The 14,519-nt window shown below is 54.1% G+C and overlaps 5 protein-coding genes across 5 annotated transcripts; 2 read left to right on the top strand and 3 right to left on the bottom strand.

The window, feature by feature from the left end:
- Nucleotides 1-5: 5 nt before the first annotated feature.
- On the bottom strand, nt 6-1,436 carry J4E79_010299 (uncharacterized protein; the record flags this gene model as incomplete). The annotated part of the gene is made up of 1 exon (XM_049359138.1): nt 6-1,436. The coding sequence occupies one exon, from the start codon at nt 1,434-1,436 to the stop codon at nt 6-8; it is 1,431 nt and encodes a 476-aa protein (XP_049206516.1).
- A 483-nt stretch (nt 1,437-1,919) lies between these two features.
- On the top strand, nt 1,920-5,909 carry J4E79_010298 (uncharacterized protein; the record flags this gene model as incomplete). Its single annotated transcript, XM_049359137.1, has 1 exon — nt 1,920-5,909. One exon carries the CDS (start codon nt 1,920-1,922, stop codon nt 5,907-5,909), a length of 3,990 nt encoding a protein of 1,329 aa, XP_049206515.1.
- A 1,622-nt stretch (nt 5,910-7,531) lies between these two features.
- Nucleotides 7,532-8,452, bottom strand: DHG2 (L-rhamnose-1-dehydrogenase; the record flags this gene model as incomplete). The annotated part of the gene is made up of 2 exons (XM_049359136.1): nt 7,532-7,994; nt 8,055-8,452. The coding sequence occupies 2 exons, from the start codon at nt 8,450-8,452 to the stop codon at nt 7,532-7,534; spliced, it is 861 nt and encodes a 286-aa protein (XP_049206514.1).
- A 334-nt stretch (nt 8,453-8,786) lies between these two features.
- Nucleotides 8,787-11,029, top strand: J4E79_010296 (uncharacterized protein; the record flags this gene model as incomplete). Its single annotated transcript, XM_049359135.1, has 3 exons — nt 8,787-8,899; nt 9,018-9,045; nt 9,107-11,029. 3 exons carry the CDS (start codon nt 8,787-8,789, stop codon nt 11,027-11,029), a joined length of 2,064 nt encoding a protein of 687 aa, XP_049206513.1.
- A 411-nt stretch (nt 11,030-11,440) lies between these two features.
- Nucleotides 11,441-12,515, bottom strand: J4E79_010295 (uncharacterized protein; the record flags this gene model as incomplete). Its single annotated transcript, XM_049359134.1, is given in 3 exon segments — nt 11,441-11,462; nt 11,474-11,675; nt 11,786-12,515. 3 exon segments carry the CDS (start codon nt 12,513-12,515, stop codon nt 11,441-11,443), a joined length of 954 nt encoding a protein of 317 aa, XP_049206512.1.
- Between the last annotated feature and the right edge of the window lie 2,004 nt (nt 12,516-14,519).

Below are 14,519 nucleotides of genomic sequence, written 5' to 3'. Positions count from 1 at the left end.
TGGTTTTAGCTAGAGCCCGTACTGCTGTGCATTGGCATGGATGGTGTATGCATCATGCCACTTCCACTTGGCATACTGGTAGGACCTTGTTGTTTTTTCTTTTCTTTCTTTGCCCAGCGCACTGTCGCAGTTAGCATGTTATACCTCCTTGCTTCTGGAGCTGACGACTTACATCCGCATGCATTGCACAGCGTCTTCGGCCCATTTGGACCCTTCCGCCATTCGGGCGAATCCAATGTGCCGCAGTCTGTGCAAACGTATTCGTCGGCGATTTTGAGCTTCTTCTTCTTGTCAGAAGAATTTCGGCCATCGCGGTCTAGCGATATTTGTATGCCTGCATCGCCACGGATGAGGTTCGGGCTGGCGTCACCGGTACTTATACCCTGTGAGCGCTCGCCGTCCCTGTACCGGAGGCCGGTCAACATCTCGATTGTTTCTAGATGATTTGCGCCCTCATACCGCATCATCTTGTCGTTGATACTATCGGGCTTGCTTGCGGCGAGGGCCTCGTCGAGGTTCTGGCGGGTGAGGGCGGTGTTGGAGATGACTGGCTTGGCTGGCGGCGGCATTTGCGCATAGGACGCGGCATCGGCCTGGCTCATGTTCTGCGTGACATGCGATTCGGAAGGAGTCACCGAGGTGGTGGCGCCTTCCGTCTTCTTTGCCCAGTCGTCCTGCTCGTCCTGCTCCTCCCGCTTGAGCTCGGCTATGCGCTTCATGAGGCGCTCGTTCTCTATCTTGTGTTCGAGGAAGGAGTCGAGGAGGGCGGCGTTCTTGGTCGGGTAGGGGCGCGCCATCATGAAGAAGCCGCGGCAGTTGATGGTGTTCGGCGGCGCAAACGAGTTCTGGTCGCTGCTGAGATGCGGATGGCCGTGCGACTCGAAGATGATCCATGTGTCGTCGGTTTTGCGGAAGCGGTAGAAGAAGCGGAGCGGGTTGCCGGACGCGATCGACTCATTGAACTCTTTCACGAAGATGCCAATGTCGTCGGGGTGGATGAACTCGTTGATGAAGCGGCCCATGACATGCGTAGGGTCCCAGCCCGTGAGCGCCTTGCATGAGGGGGAGACATAGAGGACCCTGCCGTCGGGAGTCAGTATGTGCAGCAGGTCGCGCAGCTCTTCCAGCACGCGCTGCGACCAGTTCCGCCGCTTGGTGAACTCGGTCAGGGTGCTGCCAGAGGGGTTCATGTTGGGGGCGCCGAAGCCCGTCGGTAGAGGCCCAGCGCCTGCGCCTGTCATCTGCATGTCGCCCATGGTGCTGCTGGCTGGTAGACTCGCGGCCTGCATCTGTGGATCCGCAAAGGAGAATCCGCCGTTCTGGCCGCCCTCGGCTCCGTCCAGCGACCCCATATCCAGATCCATCGACTGCATGCCATCGTCCATGGGCAGCCCGTTAAACTCCTGCGTCTGGGGGTGCATAGGCATTCCGGCCATCATCTACAATCATGAGACAGGTGTTCAGATTTACTAAGGATGCAGGGCCAGTCAGCGTACCTCAGCACCGCCATTTTGATATTGCGCCATGGCGTCTCAAATGCACGATGCTGCATATGATGTCGTGCAATAAAGCCGCGGGTGATAGGCGCGGGCAGCTTCCCCGAGGACGTGATGGGATTTCTATGTTTTGTGCATGCCCATCCGCACTTTAGCATGACGACAACAGTGTTGCGCTTGTGAGCCCAACCCGCACGGCCCTCTTCTGCACGTGATACCGCGCCGCTAGTCAACGCGTCCAGGCTACCGCGCCTGTTTGACAGGCAGCAAACAACACGCTACTATATCAACCCAGCTGCGGGGTGCAATTCCAACATCCGCCTGCTCAATTGTGCGACAACGAATAGCTGATCCCCCATCACCAGAAGCGCAGCCTCACAGACACCAGGAAAAGAGGCAGCGCCGGCAGCGCGAACCGCCATCATGTCGAAAGTCGATCGCCTAATGATCCAGGGCGTTCGCTCTTTCGGTCCAGAAAAAGGAGAGGTCATTCAGTTCACTGCACCCCTCACACTCATCGTTGGCTGGAACGGCTCTGGAAAGACAACCATTATCGAATCTCTCAAGTATGCGACTACCGGCGAGCTTCCGTCAAGCAGCAAGACTGGAGGCGCTTTCATCCACGACCCATCGCTCCGAAATGAGAAGGATGGTGTGGCGCAGGTCAAGCTGTCTTTCCGCTCTACTTCTGGTGTCCGCATGGTCGCCACCCGTAGCATGCAAATCACCGTCAAGAAGACTACGAGGAGCCAGAAGACCCTAGAAGGCTCATTGCTCATGATCAAAGACGGCGAAAAGCATTCCATCTCAACCCGTGTCGCCGAGCTTGATCAGATCATCCCTCAGTATCTCGGTGTATCCAAAGCCATCCTGGAAAACGTCATCTTCTGCCATCAAGAGGACAGTCTGTGGCCCTTGAGCGATGCGACTACCCTCAAGAAGAAGTTTGATGAGATTTTCGAAGCTTTGAAATACACCAAAGCCATCGACAACATCAAGAAGATCCGGAAGGACCGAAACGTCGAACTGGGCCAGCTCAAGATCATCGAGGCCAACGCCAAAGAGGACAAGACGCGCGCAGCGGACAGCGAGAGGCGGCAAGCTAAACTGTTTGACGAGATCGAGACGCTGCGAGAGGACTACAACGACGTCGATAAGAAATGGACTGAGGCGAAGCAGGAGTATGAAGACGCCTACAACCACCAGGCGCGCTTCGTACAGATCGTGGAACAGCTGAAGTCCAAGCGCCAGACGCTAGACATCAACAGGGAAAATGTTGCAGAGCTTCAAGACAGCATCAAGGAGCTGGCTGAATCGGACGAGGAACTCCAAGACATGCTAGATCAGTACGAAGAGCGCGTCGCGACATACTCAACTCAGGCCAAAGAATTCCGGAATCAATATCTTGAGCTCAAGAACAACCTCGAAGACAACAGAGACGCTCTTGGAATGAAGCAAAGCGAGATCGGCAAGTACGAGGCGCAAAAGGAGCAGTATGAGCGTCAGGTCCAACATCGCGAGAACTCTATCAAGGAAGCCGCTAAGCGACATGCTGTGCGTGGGTTTGATTACGACATCACCGAGAAGCAGGTGGAGGAGTTCCAGCAGATCCTAAACAAGATGTCTCGCGATCAGAACAAGGTTCTGGGTCGAACTCGGGAGGAGACACAACGCGACCTACGTGAAGCCCAGGATAATCTCAATCAGCTAAAAACACGCAAATCGGGACTTAGTCAGAGCAAGGACTCCGCCCGGAGTCAGATCACGAACAACGACAAACGCATCTCCGATCTCCAGAGGACCATGAACAACATCAAGGCAGATGAGGGCAGCGAAGCCATACTTCAAGACAAGAAGCGAGATGTCGAAAAGCAGCTCCAAAACGCAATCACCGCGGTGAACTCGGAACGCTACGACGAACGCATATCCGAAGCGTCCAACAACGTACGAACACTCGAAGACCAGAAGGAGCGCTTGACGAATGAGTTTGGTGATGCTTCAAAGCAGGCTCGGGAGTCTGCAGCTATCGACGTCAAGCGAGAGGAGCTACAAACCCAGCAGCACAGCTTAGCGACCATGAAGAAGGTTCACAATGAGCGCCTTTCACAGCTGGTGGACTCTGACTGGGACCCCGCCACTTTAGAGACGACTTTCCAGCAGGTGCTGGCAGAGAGGGCAGGCAAGGTCAAGGAGGCTGGGTCTCGCCGCGAGATTGCGCTGACCAAGTTGGGCAAAGTCAACTACGAGATGTCAAGCTTGGAGTCGCAATTGAAGCAGAATCGTGCCGACCTCCAAAAGTACGAAAAGACTGTGAAAGAATCCATACAGAAGGACGACATCTCCGATTTTGACGAGACTCTGCAAGACCTGGAGTATGATTACGAGCTAAAATCTACAGACAAAGCCAAGTTCGAAGCACAGATGGAGTACATGAGCAAATGCCTGCAATACGCCGAAAAACACAATATGTGCCGTCTATGCAAGAGGACTCTTCACGATGACCACGATGAGGACTTTACAACTGCGGGCTTTGTCAGCGGACTCAAGAAAATTATTGCAAAGGCGAAGGAGGATGTGGAGGAAGACAATGTTGATGAAATCATGGCCAAGCTTGAGACTGCTCGCAAGGCCAAACATAGCTATGAACTAGCGACCCGCCTGCGCGACACCGAACTTCCCGCACTCCAGGCCAACCTCACCAAGCTGACTGCTGAGCGCGACACTCTCAACAAACAGCTCGAAGACCAGGATGCTGTCATCTACGATCTGGAGGCTGCGAAGCAAGAAGTTGAGTCGTTGTCAAAGGAGGTACAGACCATTGTTGCCTACTACAGCAGAGCGCAGGAGCTTGAGGCAGAAATTAAAGATTTAGCACGGAAACAAAAGTCTGCAGGGCTCTCTCGGGGCATCGACGCAATTCAGACCGATCTGCAACGTGTGTCTGATGATAGCCGCAACGCTAGGACAATGCTCGAGCAGCTTACGGCTGCCAGGGACAAGTCACGTAACCAGATCACGACCCTTGAGCTGAGCGTACGTGACATCAACGCGGACCTGAGCAGCGCACAGTCAAAGCTGAAGGAGAAGCGGGATCTCGCCGATCGAGTAGAAGACCTCAAGCAGGAGAATAACAAGCAACGTGAAGCCCTACGCAGCTTCGACCAGGACATCAGTAACATCGACCCCGAAATCGAGCAAGCGCAGTACAAGTACGACGACATCAACCGCCGTGGCAACGATCGCGTTCAACGCGCTCACGATGAAGCTGCTAGGCTATCCGACACTGTGCGCCAGCTCAACCAGGCGAACGAGGAAATCGATGCTTATATTAGTCGTGGTGGACCACAGCAGCTCGCACGCACCCATCGAGAGATTGAGAATCTCCAAGGCGAGGTCGCACGTATCGAAACTGACATGTCCGATTTGACTCGTAAGATCAAAAAGCTTGAAGACACGGTGCGCGACACGGAAACGAACAAGCGCTCCATCAGTGAAAACTTGCGCTATCGGAAAGCCAAGCGCTCCCTCGACAGCCTAGAAGTCGAGATCCGAAAGCTAGAAGAGCTCGGCGCTGAGCGCGACAAGGCACACTACGAGCAGCAAGCTGAACACTGGGATCTTCGAGTACGAGATCTCAATCTCAGGAAGGCAACTCTGGAGCGCGACATGAAGAACAAGGATGACCAGCTTACGGATCTCATGACGGAGTATGAGAAAATCTACAAAAAGGCCGCGGAGCAATACCGGGAGGCGCATATCAAGGTTGAAACTACCAAAGCCGCCATCGACGACCTGGGGCGCTATGCTGGCGCTCTTGATAAAGCAATTATGAAGTATCACACGCTCAAGATGGAGGAGATCAACACCATTCTCGCTGAGCTGTGGCGCAACGCGTACCAAGGTACGGACGTGGACGCGATCCGCATCGTATCCGACGGCGATGGCAAAGGTAATCGGACATACAACTACCGCGTCGTGATGGTAAAGCAAGACACCGAGATGGACATGCGAGGCCGCTGTTCCGCAGGACAAAAAGTCCTCGCTTCAATCGTCATCCGTCTCGCGCTCGCAGAATGTTTCGGCACAAATTGCGGTCTCATCGCGCTCGACGAACCCACCACCAATCTGGATCAGCAGAACATCAAGGGTCTCGCCGAGTCCTTGTCTCAGATCATCCAGAGCCGCAGGAAGCAAGCCAACTTCCAGCTGCTGGTCATCACCCACGACGAGCAGTTCCTCCGCGAGATGAACTGCGCTGACTACACGGACTCTTACTGGCGCGTCGGTAGAGATGTGAAGCAGGAGAGCTATATCGAGCGCCAGAACATTGCTGAGGTAACTGCACTCCAACCCCCCTTGATGCTCGCGCAGAGCAGGCACTCCCTCTTGAATAGGATTCGTTTTGAAGAATGAACCGGACAGGTTCTAACATTTGACAGGTTTCTTGATCGAGGTATCCGTTCTTGATGCGATCTTTGATGGCGTTTGAGGATACGGTATATATTCGCATACTAGGGTGTTCACGGTTTTCGTACATTCGCATCTATGGCTTGTAGGTGTGGGATGGGTATCATAGCGATGGAGTTGGCGTGATGAGTGTTGTTTTAGGAGGAAAACAGGTGGACTTATCAGGTATCACGTATCGGGGGCCATCATACGTATGGTGGCCTTAATGTATTCACCTTAACTGATCTGCATCATAACAAGATGATACCTCTCAAGGATACTAACTCGGTCACAGTGCAATTTCAAAGGCCCAGGAGTTCGTACCCAACATTGAATATCACTTCACAGCGTAACATACACATTGTCGCCACAGCTTCATCTACCCAACTTCTCCTTCCCCTCCAGATCCCGCGAACCCAATCGACCAAAACTTCACACCCTCCTTCTAATGGCCGATTTCGTAGTCCCTCCTCCAACCCCAATCCCAAAGCCCAGACCCCTTAACATCGAAAAGATGTCCTCCGTCGAAACCATCCTCTTCGACCTTCGCCACCACAAATCGTTCATCACGCCCCTAACCCCGCTCTCAGACCCATACATCCACTCCATGCAGACATTCCAAACATTCACTATCTCCCTCATCCAGTCCTTAGACGCCAAAACCTCCGCAGTTGTTGAGCTGGCACAGAACAACACACTGCAAGAACTATACTCAAACTTTCCTTCTTTCTACGAGCAAGAGACGTTCAGAGAATGGGTGAAAGACGGGACGCTAAAACATCCTCAGCGCCAGACAGAGGCACAGTGTCGGTATTTACGCATTGTGCAACTCCAGGCACGGGAGGAACCAGCCATGAGCGTCGTCGACATCGTAGCGAACGCTGTTGCTGCGGGAGAGGAATGGCGCGAAACCGCATACACGCCAGCGAATCTGCTGCAAGACCCAGACGCCTTACACTTCTTCACATGCGCCTCTCACGATCTCGAAACAGTCTCTATTCCCTCCTCCCCCACCTCCTCCTCCTGTCCAATCTGCACATCCCCTTTCGACCCTACCACACACATCCCCAAGCGCTTACTTTGCGGCCACATCTTCTGCACCCTCTGCCTCACCTCGTGGCTCCAAAAATGCCACCAGACATACACCTGTCCCCTCTGCCGGGCCTGCCTCCCCTGCGGGCGCAATCCCTGCACCTACCACCCTATCCCCCAGGAATCCGGCTTGGCGATGCCGTTACCGGAGATCATGGATGTTGTGTTAGTTGACACGATAGGTGGGATGGATGTACGGGGCGCGGCGTTACATGGGATGGCGCCGGAGAGGTATTGGGTGTTGAGGGAGGAGACGAGGAGGGATAGGGTGGGGTTGAAGGCGGCGAGGGATGTGCTTGGCTCGGGTGTGTTAGTGGGGGAAGGGAATGAGGGGGTTAGGCGGTTTATGGAGGGGGTGGAGAGGGAGGCTGCGGAGAGGGTCAGGGGGGATGTACTACATACGGTGGCGGGGGTGAGGCGGATAGAGGTTCAGTTGACAAGTTGAAAGTCGGATAATATGATGTCCTTTGTTTACATTTGGATTGCAAGAGACTGGTTTATTGGAGGTTCACGAATAAGCCCCCGTCAACTAGCAACTGCGCGCCATTCACATAGCTACTCAAATCACTGCCGAGGAAGATGGCTGGACCAGCAAGGTCACTCGGCACACCCGTTCTTCCCAGCGGTATCCTGCCTTCCATGTACTTCCTCTTCTCCTCGTCTTCGAGATCCTTCTCGTTGAGCTGCGTCTTGATTGTACCTGGTAACAGCGCATTGCACCGTATACCATGTGTTCCGAGTGCGCACGCGGAGGACTGGATGAGCGACAGTACACCGGCTTTGGTGGGCGTGTAGTGGCCCTGGTACGCGCCGCCGACGAGGGCGCTGATGGAGGATATGCCGATTATGGAGCCGCCTGGAGGGGACTGGGTGGACATTTGCTTTGCGCCGGCTTGGATGGTGTGGAATGCGCCGGTGAGGTTGGTGGTGAGGGTGTTATTCCAGAGGTCGGGTGTTATTCTTGCAGACGGGTGTTAGTTTTGCACTGTTCGAGTGTTGTTGCTGAGGAGAAGGACGTACTCTAGAAACTCCTTGAACTCGCAGATACCAGCGTTGCTTATCACAACGTCCAATCGTCCCCATCGTTGTACTACGGCATCTACCAACTTCTTGCCTGTCTCGGGGTTTCCTACGTCGCCGGGTACTTCTACTAGTCTCTTTTCTGTTTCTTCTTTGCTGGTTTGTAGGTTCGAGGCTGCTTCCTCGACGAGAGTTTGGTACTGGGAGGTGGACTTGTCGTCGCCGAAGTGGTTCACGGCGACGTTTGCGCCGTGTTGGAGATATCCTAGGACGATGGCGCGGCCGATGCCAGTGACGCCGCCGGTGATCATCATGGACTTGCCAGACAGCAGCTGAGGGGTTTGCGCCGCTGTCGGCGTGGTGGGCGTCCACAGACTGTTCTTGCGTGCGTGAGACATCGTGTTCGTAAGTATAGAGTGTGGGGTATGATAGATGGGCTATCGCGGTATACGAGGGGCTCAGGGTGGTCTGTCTGGAGGTATTGAGTCTCTTGGAAGACGGTGAGGAATAATTTGTCCGATAGCACCGTCTACCCAGGAAGCCATAATATACATGCCGCTATGCGCAATCTGGTTCGGTAGGTGCGATGTATGAGTGAGCCGTGTTCGGTCCACGTGTTCGGGGCATCATCAGCCGAGGCCGAAAGTCTTGGCGATTGTGTCGCGTTCGCCAGTCAAACCAGTTGCGCAGTTCTCGCAAGCCTCCACCAGATACTGCGATACGAGATCAAGGATGGTGTATTCTTGGGACGACAAAGAGGCGCTATGCTATCAACTCTATGTCGAGGAGCGGAGGAGTCTGGAAGAGGTCATGTCGTACTTTGAGATACGAGGGTTCACCCCAAGGTATGCAAGCGCTGCGCGGGAGAGTACATATGGGTCGCCGTACTCGCTCACCGTCATTTCGCAATCTAGTGTTTGGCGAAGATATCCAGAACACTCAACGCTGACCCTGTTACTCCAGCAAGCGTGCCTTCCAGACGCAATTCAAGGTGCGTCGCTATCGCACAACTTCCAGCCTCCACTCCGAGTCCTTGACTGATCACGTCATAGCGATGGGAGTTCCCCTCGAAGCAGAATCCAGCGCACAAGAACACGGCCCTCGTCGCGCGACTCCAGCAACTATGGGAACAGAACTATACGCAGAAGGACATGGTGGACACGCTACAGGCTGAGGGCTTCCAGATCAACGACCGCGAACTGCTGCGTTTGCGCCTGAGGCTCAAGCTCTTGCTTCGAGAAAGCGTTTCCAGGTCGAAGAAGACAAAGGCTGATGGAGGGAGGATACAAAAGAAGCCGAAAAAGAAGCCTACCAAAGTTGTGCCTGGGAGAGGTTTGATCAACCAGCTTGGTAACGCCATATTAGCAGAGGAATCCACAAGCGACGATGGAAGCGAAGAAGAGCCCGCGACTGCTCAGGAAGAAGGAGACGAGGGTGGGGCATCTGTGGAAGAGGCGCGACCTATACTCCCCGAACCCGACATCACAGGCTTGAGCGAGGAGGATGTGCTACGCAAGCAACTGCGCCAACAGCAGCTTCAGACCGAGAGCGACGAGAAATGGCGGACACGAAAGCGAAGACGTCGAACACGCGGCTGGGCCGGATTGCCAGCAGACGCACCCGGCGAACCGCCACGATTCCCTTCAGAAACCACCATCGACGAAGCCAAAGCATACCTCGGGTTGGATAACGATATGTACCGGCAGGTTCGAGAGAGCTTTCTCCAGATCTGCAAGGCGCAGGAAGTTACAAAGAAGACTATTGCCGGTCCGGAGAAGTGGGCGCAGATTGTACAACAACTCATTCGAGACGATGTACACTTGGCCCAAGTCTTCCAACAAGAGCCAGAGGTGCTACAGAATGTCGACGCGCTCTTCCGTCCGAAAGGTCAGAGAGCGCTGTCACTTGATGTCATCTGTCTGGACGTTACAAAGCGCTTACGAACGATGGATTCACGCATGACCCTCGCCGACGCAAAGAACCTCCTTGGTCTCAACCCCGAACAGACGCGACACGTCCGTAGCGCCTTTGCCGACAAGCTAAAAGCAGCTCATTTTTCGAACAAGCATGAAGCTGGTGAGGAACGCTGGACAGGTCTGAAGCAAGCGTGGGTCAACGAGTCCGAGTTCCTGGTGAAGGCGCTCGCACAAGGGGAAGACGATCCACAATACGCAAGGAAGTTACGGGCTCTCGAAGTGTTGGCCCGAGATGTGATGAAGAGGCAACAGCAGGAAAAGACCTCCAAAGACCCCAGCAAGAAAAAACAAGTTCATCAAGGACCGGGCCCGGGACCTGCACCGCCTGTCGTCGCTGCACACCCGACGAGTATGGGAAACAAGGGGAGACAACACAGTAGTGGTGGCCGGAAGACAACGACACAGACTACATATACGGCCGCACCATCTCTATCCACAGCTTCAGATCTCCAAATCGACCCATCTCTCCTCCTAGCCGCCAGCGATGCCGCAGTCCTACCCATCCCCTCCTATTCCCCTCAACACCACTACCAGTCCTCCCACTACCAACCAGCATCCCAGCACAACCACAACCACAACCACAACCACCCCAACCCACACCCCCCCTACCAACAACCCTACTACCCCGCCACCCCTCCCATCCCCATCCCCACGCCCCTCCCCGTCTACTTCCGCCTCCACGCCCACTCCTCAACCCCGTACCCCACGCGCTCCGTCTGGCTCTCCATCATGCAAACCCCCTCCGTCAACGCACTCCGCGACTTGGCGATGCGCGAACACCCTGGTACTGTTGTGCATAAACTGCAGGGGTTGGTTGTACATAGAGGGGGGAGGGCGGAGAGTGAGGTGGTGGTTGAGGTTACGGATGATGAGGAGTTGAGTGCGTATTTGGGGCTTGTTAGGAGGGCGGGGCGGGAGGATGGGGGGCAGGGGCAGGGGAAGGCGACGTTTGTTGTGTTGTTGGGGATGGGTGGGGAGGGGGGAGGGGGGTTTGTGTAGGTTGGTGGGTATGATGGATAGACGCGATGGGTTATGCTGGTTATTACAATCTCGTCATGCCATCTCTAGATCGACACAGACAAGCTGAGCCCTCATCTCGAACCATTCATGAAGCATACTAGCCTTAATAGTCCCAAATCTACATATTGTCATTCAATGTCAAGTATAAATCCAACTGGAATGCCCGTCAAGTGACAAAGACAAACAAAACACTCCCCTCACATACACCATCACATCAGCTCCCCCATCTACAACACCACCCCATAAGCCTCCTCCCCCGCCCCCCTCCAAACCCTCTCCTTCTCCCCCTCCCCCAGCCCCTTCCCCTCTATCCAACTTTCCACAACTTCCCTCCAAAGTTTCCAGCTCCCTTCCTCCCCCGCAGGCCCACCCACATTACACACCGGCCAGTCACTCCCGAACATGACTCTGCCTGGAAAACACTTGAACACGTGGTCCAGGAAAGGGGATAAGACAGTTAGGATACTGGCGATGTCGGCGGGAGTGGGCTCGACGGTGAATTCGTTGAAGGCGCCTGAGAACTTCATGTAGACGTTTGTGTCAGATGAGAGGGATGACATGGCTTGCAGCCAGATGGGGGATGGGCTGGGGGATATGGGTGAGAGGGGGGGTTTGGCGAGGTGGTCTGGGAGTTTTGTTAGTTTGGTGTTATCTTGTCATGTTTGTGAAAGAAGTCACAGCGCATTGCGGTTTTATGGCTTGGGTGTGTAGGAAAAGGGGGAGACATATACGTACTCAGGACGAACTTCACCTTCTTTCCATCTCCATCTCCCTCCTTCTCCTCCCTCGTCCTAACAGCCTTGATCAACCCCCCAACTGCCTCCATAGGCCCCGTCCCATCCCTATGATTATCAACACCTACATCAAAACACCACGCCTGGCATCCATCTCCCAACCCCTTCAACCCAACTAGATTACTAACCCAGCTCTCCTCGTCTTCCTTTAGCATCTTAGCAACAACACCCTCCCCCTTCCTTTGCAACAGATACCTCCATCCTTTGATACATTTCCAGAGCTGCGGCCCAGCCACCTCCCTCACAATCTCTAGATAAACATCAAACACCCTAGGCTTCAGATGAAAAGGCGCATACACAACAGCCCCCTTCATCTTCCCACTTTCCTCCCCCGTAAACCCATCACCCCCCTCCGGCGTCCCCTCCACAATCCTCCTCAGAAACCTAACCTCCTCCAATGGCTCCTTCGCCCACTCCCTCAACTTGCCCTTAACATCCTCATCGCTATCAGAGCCTGAGATACTTGGCTCCGCGGAGGAAAGATACCGATCAGTTTCTACGTAGATGAATCCCGCGGGCTGGGGTGATGTGATGGAAAGATAGTCTGAGATGCCGTGCCGTTTGGAGAGGTGGTGGCCGGGGGTCATCCAGCCGTGGTTTGAAGAGGATGTCGCGGTTGAGGGCCAGAGGTGGATGTGTGTGTCTAGGATGGGTGTGTCTTGAGATGGCATTGTTGGATTGGTCGGGTTGGTCGGGCCGTGGGGCGTAGTGTTGGAGGATGTGAGGCTGATGTCGCCTGCGTAGGATTTTGGACGGGTGAGTCTGAAAGGGTCTTTTTTCTTCTTTTGGTGGTAGTTCTAGACTGGTTGTTGGGCGTTCCTGTTGGTTGATATGCTATACTGAATACTGTGGTGTTGTGATGCGGGGAGATGCTTTCGGTTGGCGGGGTAAGTGGCTCCGAGGAATGTCCATCGATAGATTGTTGTACACGAATTCTACTTCTTCACGTAGATCACGGTTGATTCTGATTCATGTTGTTCTGATTTGGACGTTCTCGTCTCTTCCAGGGTTTGCTTTTCCAATCGGGGAACTTAGCGTCTATGACAATCCAATAGCAATACTAGTGATGAACTTGCAGTATTGATGTGCAACATACTTCTGAACTACACCAACTAAGATTTATCGAAGACAACATGAACTCGGAGTTTGATAAACATAGAGCAAAGTCAAATGGACAGGAAAGACCGTCCGGCTTGGCCGCCCTCCATCACGATATGGCCGGTGATAATCAAGGCAACGCACAACGTATCGACGATTCCCAGCCTCTGGCCTCGGCAACTTGATCCCGAAACACATGCTTCGTATCCTGCAGACGCGATATACCGGAGTGCACGACCGTTGGTTCTAGACACATGCAAGGTGTGTATCTTGGCATCACAACCAGCGCAGTACATACCACATACAAAGCAGAACCCACATACTTCGTACATCTCACCAAACGCGCTCCACGGAGGAAACGTACAGCCATTAGGCGTCCCCTGCACGCACGATGCCGACTTTGACGTGGTCTCAAAAGGCAGCTCGTCTCGATCGTGCAGTGATAGGCGCTTAGTCGTCCCGCGCTTCCCAGCCACAAGGACAAGTGTCAAACTCAATGCCTATGAAGCCGACGGCAATTGTGGGGTAGCCATAGGCAAGAGGGTAAGAATATACTTTCGCTTGGAAAGCGAGAGCGGGTGCCCATCGATCCTGGTGCTATTGCCCTTGATTGCCTCTCACGGTGCAGTAATTCCCGTGGGAGTGTTCGGAAGCGAGGGAGGGGTAAGCGGAGCAAAGAGGGCCGGAGAAGCACCGACGCTGCCAGGCGCGCAGCTCAACAAACAATTTTCAGAAGTCGTGCATACGTGAGGCTCTGCGAAGGTCCCTTTGTTTCCGTGGAGCGTGACATGTGACTGGGGATCCTGCTTACTGCATCTGCCGAAATTCTTGTATCGGCAGCGCGCAGCATGCGCGAATTAGATGTATGGCCGAAGCTGTCAAAATCTGTGGTGGCTGAGCGTCTCCGATCCTATTGATCTCAGCGTTTAGTCAACTCCACCACTGTCAGCAGGACCCTCTCTGTATTGCAAAACAGAGGGTCCGCAAATGGACCTTCGCCTGTTGGTCTCCAGTATCACCTCAGCGCTTACCAATATAGTGCACTATGGCACACTTTGCTGAGCACTAGTTGTTATTGTACCCACACCCGTTTGCCCATCATCCGCCAGAATCTATCAGCGAGTGGACCTAAGACCGAAGTAGCTCTTTGCAGATACTATGGGAATGTCTGGCGGCCTCATCCCGCGATGTATGACGTGAGGTGTTGAAAGCTGACTCGTGCGGCGCCGAACGCCTAAATCACAATCAAGGATCGAGAGGCCGTCCGGCTGTTCTGATGGTGAAAGCAAGAAGAGGGTGGGGTGAAAAGTCTGGATGCAGCGAAAGTAGCCGTGATTGTGGAGAAGACAGGCAAGACCCTTGATGTCTTTTGACGCCGAGTCAGCCACGGCTCAGTCAGGATGCACGTCATTTTAGCGCGTTTACAGCCGTGGAGTAGAGGTATGGGTTGCGGCTCGCTCGGTTCAAGAGACCGATGGTTAGTGAGCGGACTATAGATCGTGTGTTCTTGTGGCTGATGATATGGGAATGCGGCTGTGAGACGATGCTAATCTTGGTTGCGCGATGTTTGACGTGCA

Source organism: Alternaria viburni (assembly GCF_023758015.1).
Source record: "Alternaria viburni strain BMP 2772 chromosome Unknown scaffold_29, whole genome shotgun sequence".
Taxonomy (NCBI): Eukaryota; Fungi; Ascomycota; class Dothideomycetes; order Pleosporales; family Pleosporaceae; genus Alternaria; species Alternaria viburni.
Note: the sequence above shows the minus strand (reverse complement) of the source record. Positions and strands in the feature narration are given on the sequence as shown.